General features: G+C 42.7%; 1 protein-coding gene across 1 annotated transcript in view; it reads left to right on the plus strand.

Annotated features, from left to right (window-relative positions):
* The window catches only part of cspg4 (chondroitin sulfate proteoglycan 4), a 63,137-nt gene that overhangs the window by 29,776 nt on the left and 21,097 nt on the right, over positions 1 to 12,264 (plus strand). Inside the window, exons 2-4 of the mRNA XM_047596580.1 lie at positions 6,045 to 6,208; positions 7,119 to 10,676; positions 12,044 to 12,232. Of these exons, the coding sequence (XP_047452536.1) occupies positions 6,045 to 6,208; positions 7,119 to 10,676; positions 12,044 to 12,232 (3,911 nt within the window). The remainder of the gene's footprint in view (positions 1 to 6,044; positions 6,209 to 7,118; positions 10,677 to 12,043; positions 12,233 to 12,264) is intronic.

Raw genomic sequence — 12,264 nt, forward strand, 5'->3', positions numbered from 1 at the left:
TCCTTCCTGTCCTCATCCCTCGCATCCTGTTCCAGCCACTTTTCACATGGTGAGATGTCACACTTGAATTCATTACTGGGGGTGTTAAAACGTCCTTCAGGCCGACTCTGTGAGCACCATGAGCTGCTCTCGTTGAGGGAAAACAGAGAAAGTCACAGCTACATGTACAAACAATCACTTGTTAGACTGTTTCTTGCCATGCGTGAGTATTTGGAAAAAGAAAGTGTGTGCGTGTGTGTAAGAGAGGGATATGGTTTGAAATTAGGGGGGTGACTCCTCTGATGTCACAGAGGGGATTATTTTAACAGAACCCACCCACTGGGACCCCGGCGGTTGATGGCTTCCGTAGCTCGGCCGGACTGACAGAGGCGCGCTTTGTGTTAGCCGCTCGTAAACCAACAGCAGAGCCCTGGGTCATTACAATGCTTCTGTTCACGGCCGTGTTTGTCTTACAATGTCGTGAGGTGAGTGAGATCATCAGTCCAGAGTCATTATGACCAACAAGTCCTTTAGTTGAGCTTGATGAGCAAACAAACTGAGAATTCATCAAACGGCCTCTTGGGCTGGAAAATTCACTTCAGGGGAAGATGTTCCCATTGTGGCCCATGTCCCATGGTATAAACGCAGTTGTGTACTTTTGAACTAGGACAGTATTCCTTTGTTTGCCCTCGCCGTGAAATATAGCTTAAAGCTTCAACTTAACATGAAACTGAAACGCAGCCAATGTTTGCTGGAAATATTTGCGCTGGCAGCCATGCGAGAGAGCACACGGACCGCGAAGAAGAGTTCGTGGCAGCTTTATGGAGTTTAGACGCCTTTCTTTTTCCTGGGATTGGCTGCACTGGGTATTTTGGAGTCTTGAGACGGTCTCATATGGGCATCTGAAGTCTCCTGGTTTCCTCTGATCAATCTAATCTAAATCCACTGATGAAGGAGGAGAATGGTAGCAGATAGATTCCCCCCTGCTAAATCATTAGTCTTCAAAAAACCAAGTCCATTTTTATATCCCTCCAAAGAAAGTACACTTGCTTTTCATTTTGTAGAGAAACTAAGCCTTTCAGACCTCTCACATTAGCAGCACAAACCCAGACAACACTGAGCCTTTCACGTCCGCCTTTCCACGCTTTCCCCTCCCTTTTCTCACAGGTCCATTTTCCTAAGCTAAAATTACATTACACTGCCATTCTTCTTTCATGGAGAAAGGTCATAATTTTTTCGCTGCCGCTGCCACCTCTTGTCTGTTGTGTATGTGTGAGTTTTACTGAGAGAGGGAGAAAGAGAGAGACTGAAAGGTTGTAGTTACAGCCAGGCATGAGGCCTCCCACTGTGGCTCCACTAGCCCGCTTTTTCTTTTTACCCGTATTGTACCTCTTCAATCTGGCCAGCATTGGAGTGTCTCAGAGGGATGCAGAGGTAGATGGGGATTTGAAAGGGGGGTTCAAATTATGCAGCTTGCTTTCACACTAATATAGTTGGGTCTGAGAAATGGCTCCATAAAGCTTGTAAAAGTGTGTCCCTGGCGACTTTTGAAAAGTCGGCAGGGAAGGAAGGAGTCCCAATAAAGCAACACTGTCAAGGTATGTAGAGTTGTGGTTGTGCTCTCTGCTGTTTAACAGCGCTGGAGTTAGGAATGTTCTCTCAGAGACAGCTGTATTCAGTCAGGTCTGTAAACATGCTGCCAGCATGATCAGCTTCTTTTAAGAGGGTTTAGTTTGGCCTCATTAGTTTGGACATATTATCAGCTGGGTATACTGTCATGTGCATCGCAGCTATGTTTCGGTGGAAAATGTTAATCACTTCAAGGATTTTCAACACTAATCAATGAATGTTTGATTGATACCCGTACATATGGAAGCCATTGACTGTAAAATGCTCTGGCGCCTCTTTTAACAATATATATTTTAAATTTATTTCACCACTTGCATAATTGCTGCATTGATTTTGTTTAGCAGGCAGCATTTTGTAGGGGTTTGCAAAGCACTCCAGTGAGAGTGAGGTGGTTGGGGTGGATGGTGGGCGTACAAATCCCAAACCCCATATTAGTGTGAGAAAGATTGTGGCTTTTGGTCAGATCAACTTAAATACTTATTGCCTCACAAACTAGCCATCCTTGGATGGCTGAAACATGTAAAAAAACATGTTTTGTAAATACATTCAGTGGTAACATTTTGTACTTCCATATGTGGACAAAAGCTGGAAACTCCAATGAACTATTGTGTGTGTGATTTGTACTTTGTACAAATACTTACTTTTACCCGGATTATTGATTTGACTAAAAAGTTCCAACTGACTATTCTCAACAGACATTTAACAGGGAAAAGCCGCAAATTCACCATTGATGAATTTTCTACAACTAATTCACTGATTTATGGTGTATATTCTCACACTCCTACATTTTAATCTGTATTTCAACTGCCCAGAGAGTTGCTAACTGCAAAAAATAATTGGAAAATTAATGTTTATCACAAGCACGAGTGCCACTGACCCGTGTGAGAGATGTAATTGCTCATCATGATAATGACCGTGTTGCCATATGGTAAATGCCATCACACAGTTAAAAGTGCCCCAATTCTATCTATGGTTAGCAACACCCTATCCATCATATAATTATATCCTGAAGCTATTATGCCCTGTTGTAGTAGGCACAGCAAAGCAAAGGAAAGAAGTGACCAACAAAACCTCTATTTATAGTCAAGCTAACCGTGGTTTAACCACAGGTTAGAGGAGGAGGTGGTTTGTTTGGATTCCAGGAAGTGTTACCATGGCAGGACTTGCAGAAGAGAAACACACACTAGGTTTCTGCAAAGCATTTTTAACAAGCAAAAATATATTATTTCAAAGAAAAGTGAATGGTCTTTTTTTTATATATATAAAATCATAGCGCCAGTCTGTTTCAGCTGACATAACCGATCTCGACTTCACATGGGCTTTTAAGAAGTTTCTTTAGCGACCAATCCAATCAGTGCTGCAAAATTCAGCTTCCTCGTGTGTCTGGCACATCTTCACACCCACTTAAAATGTGAAGTGACTCATCGGCACGGGCTAGTCACAGGACACAGAGACTACTGAATGTCCCCGATCTTCCTGCATTTGTGGTCAGCGGGTCTCTCTTCCCCATAGCTTTTCCGGACATGTGTCGCTAGATTGAGACCGAAAAAGGATGGAGAAGAGGAGGAGGAAAGGAAGGGAAGAGAAAGACAACGGTGTAATTCATCCACTCGAGCGCGAAAGAGAGGAAGACTCTCCGTTTCCTCTGTGCATTATAAATACAAGTGCAGTCAGTCATCAAATTATAGCCATCTGCATTGGCCTGAAACCAGGATTCTGCTTGACGCACAATAAAGTAGTGTGAGGATGGGCGTGGTAGTTAAAGGGGATCAGAGACTCTCGTCTTAGGTGGTTAAACCTCCCCACGCAGCTGAGTGTGATACTGAGTTGGGCAGAAGCTCCACAGCTCCAGCTGACACTGTTTAGAATGATTCTTCACAGATGATGATGCCTCGTCAGCGAAATCACCTCGGCTACATCCAGCCCCAGGAGAATATAGAGAATATAATATAAAGTGTTGTGTTGCGGCAGAAATCGGGAGGTTTGTGATGCTTCGTCCCATTCTCAAAATCCTTTCAAGATTATGCTTTTCTTTCATCCTGTGAGGGTACGGCTCTCTCTCCGCACACCAAATAGAAAATGTGAACACAGACCAGGTTTAAGCAAGGGAGCGGAGACAAAGGTAGTGTCACAGAGCAGGGCCTTTATACAGATAGCATGTTGGAAATGTGCTTTACCTACATGAAGCCTATTCTACAGAGAGCTTTACACAGCTTAGCTGGGGAACTAATGAATTCCAGGTCCAGGTACATTGCAGAGAGTAAAGCTTTTGTGTGTATCATTAGAAACTGTGCTCCTTTCCTGAAGGCAACAGCAGCAAGCTGAATTTGAACCAGAAAATCCCCAGGCAGAATTGTCTTGGCATCACTCTCTCCTTCAGCTTTTTATCCCCATGCTCAGTGAACAATCCAACAAAAGCTTGGGTTTAAGAACCATGGAGCTCATTGCGATTCTCTTTGTTAATGCAATTGCCTGTAAGAAAAGATTCTGTTCCCCCATTTTTCAGTTTCAGCTGGGAGGTTGCTGTGCAATTAGCACCAGTCTTTCATTTAGAATACCTTGGCCTTAGCGGAAACTCTCTGAACTATACCACAATAGCCTCCGGCACAGTCAGTAACAGCTAACAACAATATCCCCTGAAAAATAACATGATGTGAAAAGGAAGGATGTGTAACTGTGATAATTTCATTCCATTCAGTGACACAAATGATATTTGGACGTTCAGATCCATTTTCATTTTGAAATACCAGCCTTGGTTTCATTGCGTCCTTTCATCTCCATTTATTAGTAATCACACAATATGTAACACAAAGTTCAGCATATGATAATGTCAAGAAGTCTTTTCCCGTGATATTTACTTCTGCGACAACAAAATTGTACTTCTGTGCATTTCAGCAGTGTGCAGTCAAGAGTCATTGCCCTGCGCTGAGACCATTCATCACTGACTTTGTTCATGACAGAGCAGCCTTGGAACCAAACGCAAACGCCTCGTCATGAAAGCACGGGTGTGATGATAAAAGCTTTGATTTCATCCCTGCTGACATCAAAATGATTAGAAAAAATGTCTGTTGTAGATCTGGGACGGAAGGGTTCATTTACAGGATGAGAAACTAAAGGACAAATGTTCCCCTCAGTGTTTAAAGTTGACAGTATGGCATTAATGTAGACGTGACACAGACGCAGGCCGCCCTTTAATGGGGCACACACACACACGCACGCACGCACGCACATGCGCACAAACATGCACATTTGGGTCTTGAGAAAATACTCCTTCCATTTATAGCTATGAATGTGAACGTTCAGTTGTGTTTGCGTCAGTTGTGTTTGAGGAGTTATTCTGTGAGATTTGTGCCTCATGGCATTAAGCCGCCGGGCCACTGGATGCTTCGGGCTCTCATGATCTCATAGGAATGTTCTAACTTTGACACAGCACCGTCTGGGTCTGCCTGACTTTTCAAAATATTCGGAACCATTTGCATTGCATGATCAGAACACTGCCTTCTTCACTGTGCTCCAGCGCGTTGCTGTGTCTCTGTCCTGAACCTTCACCCCTGTGAGGTCAAGTGGGTGACTAATGGAAAGCCCCCTTTCTATATCTTCTGGCTAAGGCCATGGAAAACCCACATTGAAGAAATGGGATCTTGGAGGTGGTCCAGTTTAATTTCAGAGCTTGTGCACTGGGAAATAATTGACTTCCTGCCTGGTTTACATTTTGTCGAGGGCTCTAGCAGTCCAAGGCAGGTGGCTGAATTTGCATATCATTGAAAATGAGACAGCGCAAGCCTGGGAAATCCTGCACCCCAAGTCTCTATATGCCCGGAAAACCTCCGCAGGGGTAATGACTGATGTCTCAATGAGAGAATCCCTTTGAGCCCGGAGGAGCTCCTCTTCAGCCAGAAGCAGCTGGAGGACACCTGATAATATAGAAATCAGCTCATGGGAATGTTGCACTGTAATGAGAGCTGCGGAGAAATGCTCATCTAATTAGTTTCTCCAAACTTCCATATTACAATTCACAAAGTTGCCAGTGCACAGTTAAAGGATGAGTCCATACTGAAGCATAGTCTGCAGGTGTGTGCTGTTACACCATTGCAGTGAGTGAAGCTCACAATCTGTAATAGCATAATTGCCTAAGTCATATTTGACCATGTTTTTTGGAAATCAAGAAAAAACACAATTTTTACTATTTTTATTGATATTGTAACAGTAAGTCAAAAAGTGATTATGCTATTAGGCTAATGGAAAAACCCATTCAGTCTATTCCACATTTCCTTGTAGAATTTTTGCTTTTACTCTCAAACATACAAGAATAGAAAAACGTGTAGGGAGGCAAAGAAAATTACAGCTGAGTTGCTTGCCTTTGACATCTATACCAGTTTTTTTTCTTACTTTTTGTCTTACTTATTTACACTATAACCTATATTCACTCTCCACAGAATCCTACTTTGGAGACAGCCACTGTATGTTTCAGTCCATCCAAGATGTCTCCACCTTCACGCTGTCACTACAGATGAAGACGAGTCGGCGCAGCGGGCTGCTGTTACTGGCTGCAGGGATGGAAGACTACCTGTTCCTTGAGCTCCAGAACGGCAAAATACAGGTGGGGCTGTGGGGCTGTTTTCAGAAAAAGCCAGTGAAGGGATCTGTAGTCGATTTGCTCATATGATATTGTTGGTCTTATTATTCTACAACAACTCAGACAAATTGAAAATAGCTTATAGGAATGGGCTAACATACATGATCGGTTAATGCAAATAGGATTTTGAACCAGATTGCTAAACAATCTGATAATATAGTATCATATAGCCAGTATAGTGGGTACATAGCACTGTGTTCTGCATTGTTTGAGTAATACAAAGCAGTAATTGATTTGATTGATTGATTTGACAGTGATTTAATTTATCCTTCACCATCACATGTGAAATTAGGACCTGCAAAATTTAAATCAAGTATTAAACAGTGTAGCTTGAACTGTGGTTTTAAGATCCTCTCAGCTTCAAGACAAACACGTGACACATTTCATTCGGTGTTGCTCTGAAAACATAATTCCTGCTCTAGTTATCCCATGGCAGCTTACATATGTAATTAATTGCTTGGAAGCCATGAAAAGTAGAATGAGCATCAAGTGAGCTATAAGAGAGTTTATGCTTTTTGTAAATTTTCCCTAGAAAAGACAATACTGTTGCATTTTCAGTGAGGTGAAATAAAATGTGTTTTCCAGTGATGTACTGCTTAGATGGTTAAAATGATCTATTCTTAGGTTTAGTTTATTTAAAATTGAAGCTTAGTTTTTCTGAGAAGATGCAGATCATGAGTATAGAGTAATTTAGTTGGTATGTATGCAGTCAACAGAAAGTTTCTTTGACATTATTATTGCCCTAGTTGTATAGAGTTATCAGTTGCCTCCTTTTGGGAAAGACACCCCTTAAACATTTAACCTCAATCCATTACGAAAGGTTGTAATGTTGTGTACGTTTTCAATTAAATAAAATATTCTTGTTTTCTCATAGGTGCGGATGAACATGGGATCTGGAGAAGTAACACTAACCTCATCTCAAGGAGTACAGCTCAGCAATCTTCTTGATCACAAAGTTGCACTGACACTGCAGGATGGCAAGCTCACAATGACAATTGATGATCTCTACCCAACATACGTCCCTGTGAGCAACGATGGGGAAGAGCTCAATATTGACAAGGGAATTTGGCTCGGAGGAACGGGAAACCTGGACGCTCCCTACCTCAGCAATGCTATTCCCCCCTTCCGTGGCTGCATGACTCAGGTCAATTTCGAATCCCATCATTTTAGTCTTCTCAGCCCACTGCTTAAACAATGCCACGACACGAAGGAATCCTGCAGCAGTGAGTTTGAGGCTGGGGATGGGGAGACAACTAGTTTTAGCACTCCTGATTCCTTTGTGTCATTCTCCACCTGGAGCAGGGCTAGTGGTGCCCCAAGGACCTTAGAGTTCCTAATGAAAACCACCATTGATGATGCGTTACTTGCGTTCCACCCTGGCCGAGAGTCAGACTTCATTGCTATTGGAGTTGTGGAAGGCCATCTTAAAGGTATGCTGGAACTCGGCAGTGGTGTGGGGACACTGGAAAATACCAAGGTGAAGCTGAATGATGATCAGTGGCATAGAGTTAAAGTTCAAGTCAGTCAGGACTCTTTTGTTCTAAATGTAGACAGTGAGCCGACGTCCCTTCCTCTTGACTCATCACAAAGTCTGGACTTAGTTGGGAACCTGTATTTGGGAGGCATCCAGGGGAAAATGAAGGACGTTTTTCGTGAGAGCGGGTCCTTAGTTCATGTTGAGGAAGACATGACAGCTGAATCCTTCATCGGATGCTTGGGAGAAATCAAAGTAAATCAGAAGGACAGAAGCCTGCAGGATGCTTTGGTTACTAAAGATGTTCATGTTAAATGTGAAGGAGAGGACTATGACTACTCAACTTATTATGACATAGACACAACTACAACTTCCCCACCTGTAAGCATTACATATGATTTTGACTCGAATGAACAGCACTGCGTCCCAACAGATGACATGCCAGAGATATTCAGAAATGTAACAAAACTTCTTGATGTCACCAAGTTGCTTGTGTCTGAAGGTCAAGAAGCTTTTCTTGATATCAACAACTTAAGCCCTACATTTGACCTCAGTGCTGCAGATATGCGTCAGTCTCAGATCATCTTTACTCTCCTGACTGACCCCTGGTATGGCCTGATTGATATAAATACTAGCACGAGGCGCACAAATAAGTTCACTCTTATGGATGTTGTCAATAAGAAAATTAAATATATGCATGATGGAAATGAAAGACATGATGATAAAATCCAACTTGAGGTGGTTGTCCACAGCAGCAGTTACCTTCCAGAATGTTTAAAAAGTAGTCAGGAGTATGTAATCCCAGTTAATATCATTCCTGTCAACAATATACCACAACTTGGTGGAGGGGAAATTACCATCACAGAGTATGGCCGGACTCATTTGACTCCTAGTAGTCTTAACCTTTTTTTTTCGGATTCTGCCACTCGCTGTGATGCAGCAGTAGTAACCGTAACCTCAGGGCCTTCCATGGAGGTTGGCTACTTTGAGAATGAGCAGCAACCAGGAAGAAGCATCTCAGAGTTCACTTGCAGAGAGCTGAAAGATGGACATATTTATTTTGTACACAGACGGGGGAGTGCTGGTAAAATTGCAATGCAAGTGTCCGATGGAGAGTCACTAAGCTATTCAGCTAATTTTGATTTCTCTGTGACACAACCACATATGACCATAGTCACCAACACCGGCCTTCTTGTGTCTCAAGGAAGCAATGCATCCATAGGTGTTCAAAATCTGTCCGTAATTGCCAATCCTCGTAATGGAGAAGTTATGTATAACATCACACAACCGCTGATTTACGGAGAGTTACACAAGATGACAAGTGATGGGATGTACAAGCAAGTTACAACTTTCTTTCAGTCTGATCTGGATCACGAGAATCTCAGATACTTTAGCAAGGACCCAAGAGACCAGGATGACATTGTGGTGGAACGGATTCAGTTCAACATTCACCTGGGACAGTTCTCTCTCTGGAACAACAGCTTCTTGGTGAAGATTATCCCTGCACAAGTGAAAGTTTCTAATCTGGTGCCACTGGAGATGGAGGTCGGTGAAGAGCAAACTATAGGACTTACAGAGCTTCAGGCTGAAGTAAAAGGCAAAAATTCCAATCCAGAAACTGTTAAATACATCCTTGTCCAGCCTCCAACGCTTGGTAGTCTCCGTTTATCAAACAAAGAGTTAGTTGAGGGTGACATGTTCACCCAGAAAGACATTATGGACAACACTGTTAGCTACATGGCCCGCGTTCAAAGAGCCGTGGATAGTACTGATCAGTTTCAGTTCAGAGTCTTTGCTGAAGCCCAGTACTCTCCTCTGTACACCTTCCCAATTAACATCCTTGCCAGTGCAGATGCTCCTGTATTGACCTCTGAGAGGCTGGTTGTCTTGCAAGGTGGTGAGAATGCTGTGAACAAAAACTACCTTTGGCTGCAGTCTCCAAGTTCTACAAATTTTGTTTATCATATCACACAAGTGCCAAAGCATGGGCGGCTAATAAGAGATTCCCCACCTGGAATGCCTAGATTCGAGGGGGCAATTAGAGTATTTAGCAATGAAGACCTCCAGCTCAGCAGGCTGATTTACAAGCATGATGGCTCCAAGACAAGCAGTGACGAGTTCCATTTCTCAGCAAGAGATCAAGAGGCTGCAGATTCAGAGAACCCGGAAACAGTGAGTGGTATTTTCAAAATACTGATCAGTTCCAAGAACGAGCATGCTCCTGTGAGGACTGTGGATAAGGTCTTCAATGTAGCCCGCTACGGTCAGCGCCTGCTAACAACTGATGTCATTCAGTTTAAGGATGATGATTCAGGTTTCAATGACACTCAGATTGTCTATGCTCGTGAGGGAATCCTCTCGGGAAATATTGTCTCAACGTCTGATCCATCCCTGCCCCTTTTCCGATTTACACAAGCGGACTTGCGAGATAAGAACATCCTATTCATTCACCATGGAGCAGATCGGGAACGCTTCTCCCTCCAGGTGTCAGACGGCTTCCACAAGACCACTGCGCTGCTTCAGATCCAGGCAGGTGAGCCCTACCTCCGGGTGGTGAACAACACCCTCGTCGTCATCGACCAAGGCAGCACCAAGACCCTTAACACCACCTTGTTGAGTGCTGACTCCAACATGGACATCAGGGATGACAGTGAGATCAAGTTCCAGATTACGTCACCACCCAGCGACGGCAGGATCATTGTGAGCGGTATTGAGGCTTTGGCGTTCACACAGGAGGACTTGAAGAAAGGAGTTGTGTCATATGAGCACAACTATGACAGTCTGAGTTCCAAGGACTCCTTCAGCTTCACAGTCCAAGCGAAAGGACATTCAGAAGAAGGCACGTTCAGGATTAAAATATTTAAACAAGGTCACTTCTCTCAGCCTGAAGTTGTGACCAATGAAATCATCATTTCCTATGAGGGAGAGCACACCGTGATCAACCAGGACCACCTCAAGGTACCGTTTACTGAAGATTTTTGCATATATTCTAGAGCTCGAGTTTGTAAATTCAAAGAATCTTAAATGTATTTACTTCACTCCCATTTAGTCTTTGCAGCACGGGTTTGTTCATATTCAGTAAGATGTATCTAACATTTATACAAGTTGACAGTCATAATATGATAGAATCATTAACTCTTTTAAGTTCATTTTCTCTTCGTGAAAAGGATGTTTCACATGACTCATCGAGCATGCTTTGTTGCTTTGGAACCCTGCCTCTAATCTACATCATAACCACATGAAAGCAGGGCTAAATATGACTGTGCAGTTGCTGCTTTTAATTTGGTTTATGTACTAAAGTACACTCTATTAAGCGTGGAAAACAGAGCAGTAAGTATCCCCTGAGGAGCTTCCTGAAGCCCACTGTAATTTATAAGATGAGCCAGCCTGCACTTCATCTTGAAACCAATTAATGAGCTTTAAATTGTCGGTCCATTTATAAGACACTCTGTATATACATCTTGACTTTGGAAATAATGAGGATCATTTCACAAAGACATATTTCTTTCTTTAGGACTTTGGATTCATAATAGTGTACTCATTGTAAATCTGAAATATTGACTGCTCAGCATACTGAAATATGTATTAAAAAGAAACCTTGACAGAATGGCCTTTGCAAGAGGTAAAATATTGACTTGGTTCTAGTGTGTGTCTATAGTATGAAATGAAAACTAGCACATTCTTCTGAAATACTGTCAAACTCAACCGTGACTGCTAAACACCCCGTGGCTTCAGGCACCAGAGAGCTGATTAAAACTTCTCAAAGGGGGATGACCATAAATCTGCCTGTACGTAAACCTGCATGCAGCACGGTTTTTAAATGTTGCAGAATGTCACAAGTCTTCTGTTTACAGTGCTGTCTGACAATGTGTCTCAGATCCACATTAAACACCATAACAGGTCCATCCATTATCTAAGGTTGAACTGAAGTGAGGGGAGAGTACTGCCATTCACTTATCATTCTGGGGCTGCTCAAACAGGAAAGGACAACTGCAGCTTTGAAGTACTAATGCCAATTTATATGAAAACTGCTTCCCATGGTTTTATTAGATAATTTGATTTGTTTTCCCAACCCTCACTGGAGAAATTGTGCAATCATCTGTTATTTTTGTTATCTCTGAGTAATTCCTCCGGGGGACATCCTTTTTCCTAACTGCACTTAATTTTTTGAAGCTGTTATAGAGTGTTCTCCAGCAACAGGACGGGTAATTGAATGTATCAAAAACCTAGTGAGCTTAGACAAATATAAAATATGCTTAGAATTAATCCATTTTACCATGCAGTTGTACCATAACAAATGAACTGTGTGTACCTTTGCCCTTTAGGTGGAGCAAGCTGATATTCTGCCTACAGAAATGGTGTTCACCATTAAAGAATCTCCTCGGCTTGGTCACGTGGTGAGGCTGACAAACAGTTCAGACAGCGCGGCCTCGCCAGTCCTTGACTACATTCACTCCTTCACTCAGGAAGACATTGATCTGGGGAACATTCTCTACGTGTCTCCACCCACCCAGGTTTACAGTCATTTATTCTGCTGCAATAAATC

The sequence above is a fragment of the Mugil cephalus genome, chromosome 10 (genome assembly GCF_022458985.1).
Source record: "Mugil cephalus isolate CIBA_MC_2020 chromosome 10, CIBA_Mcephalus_1.1, whole genome shotgun sequence".
Lineage (NCBI taxonomy): Eukaryota > Metazoa > Chordata > Actinopteri > Mugiliformes > Mugilidae > Mugil > Mugil cephalus.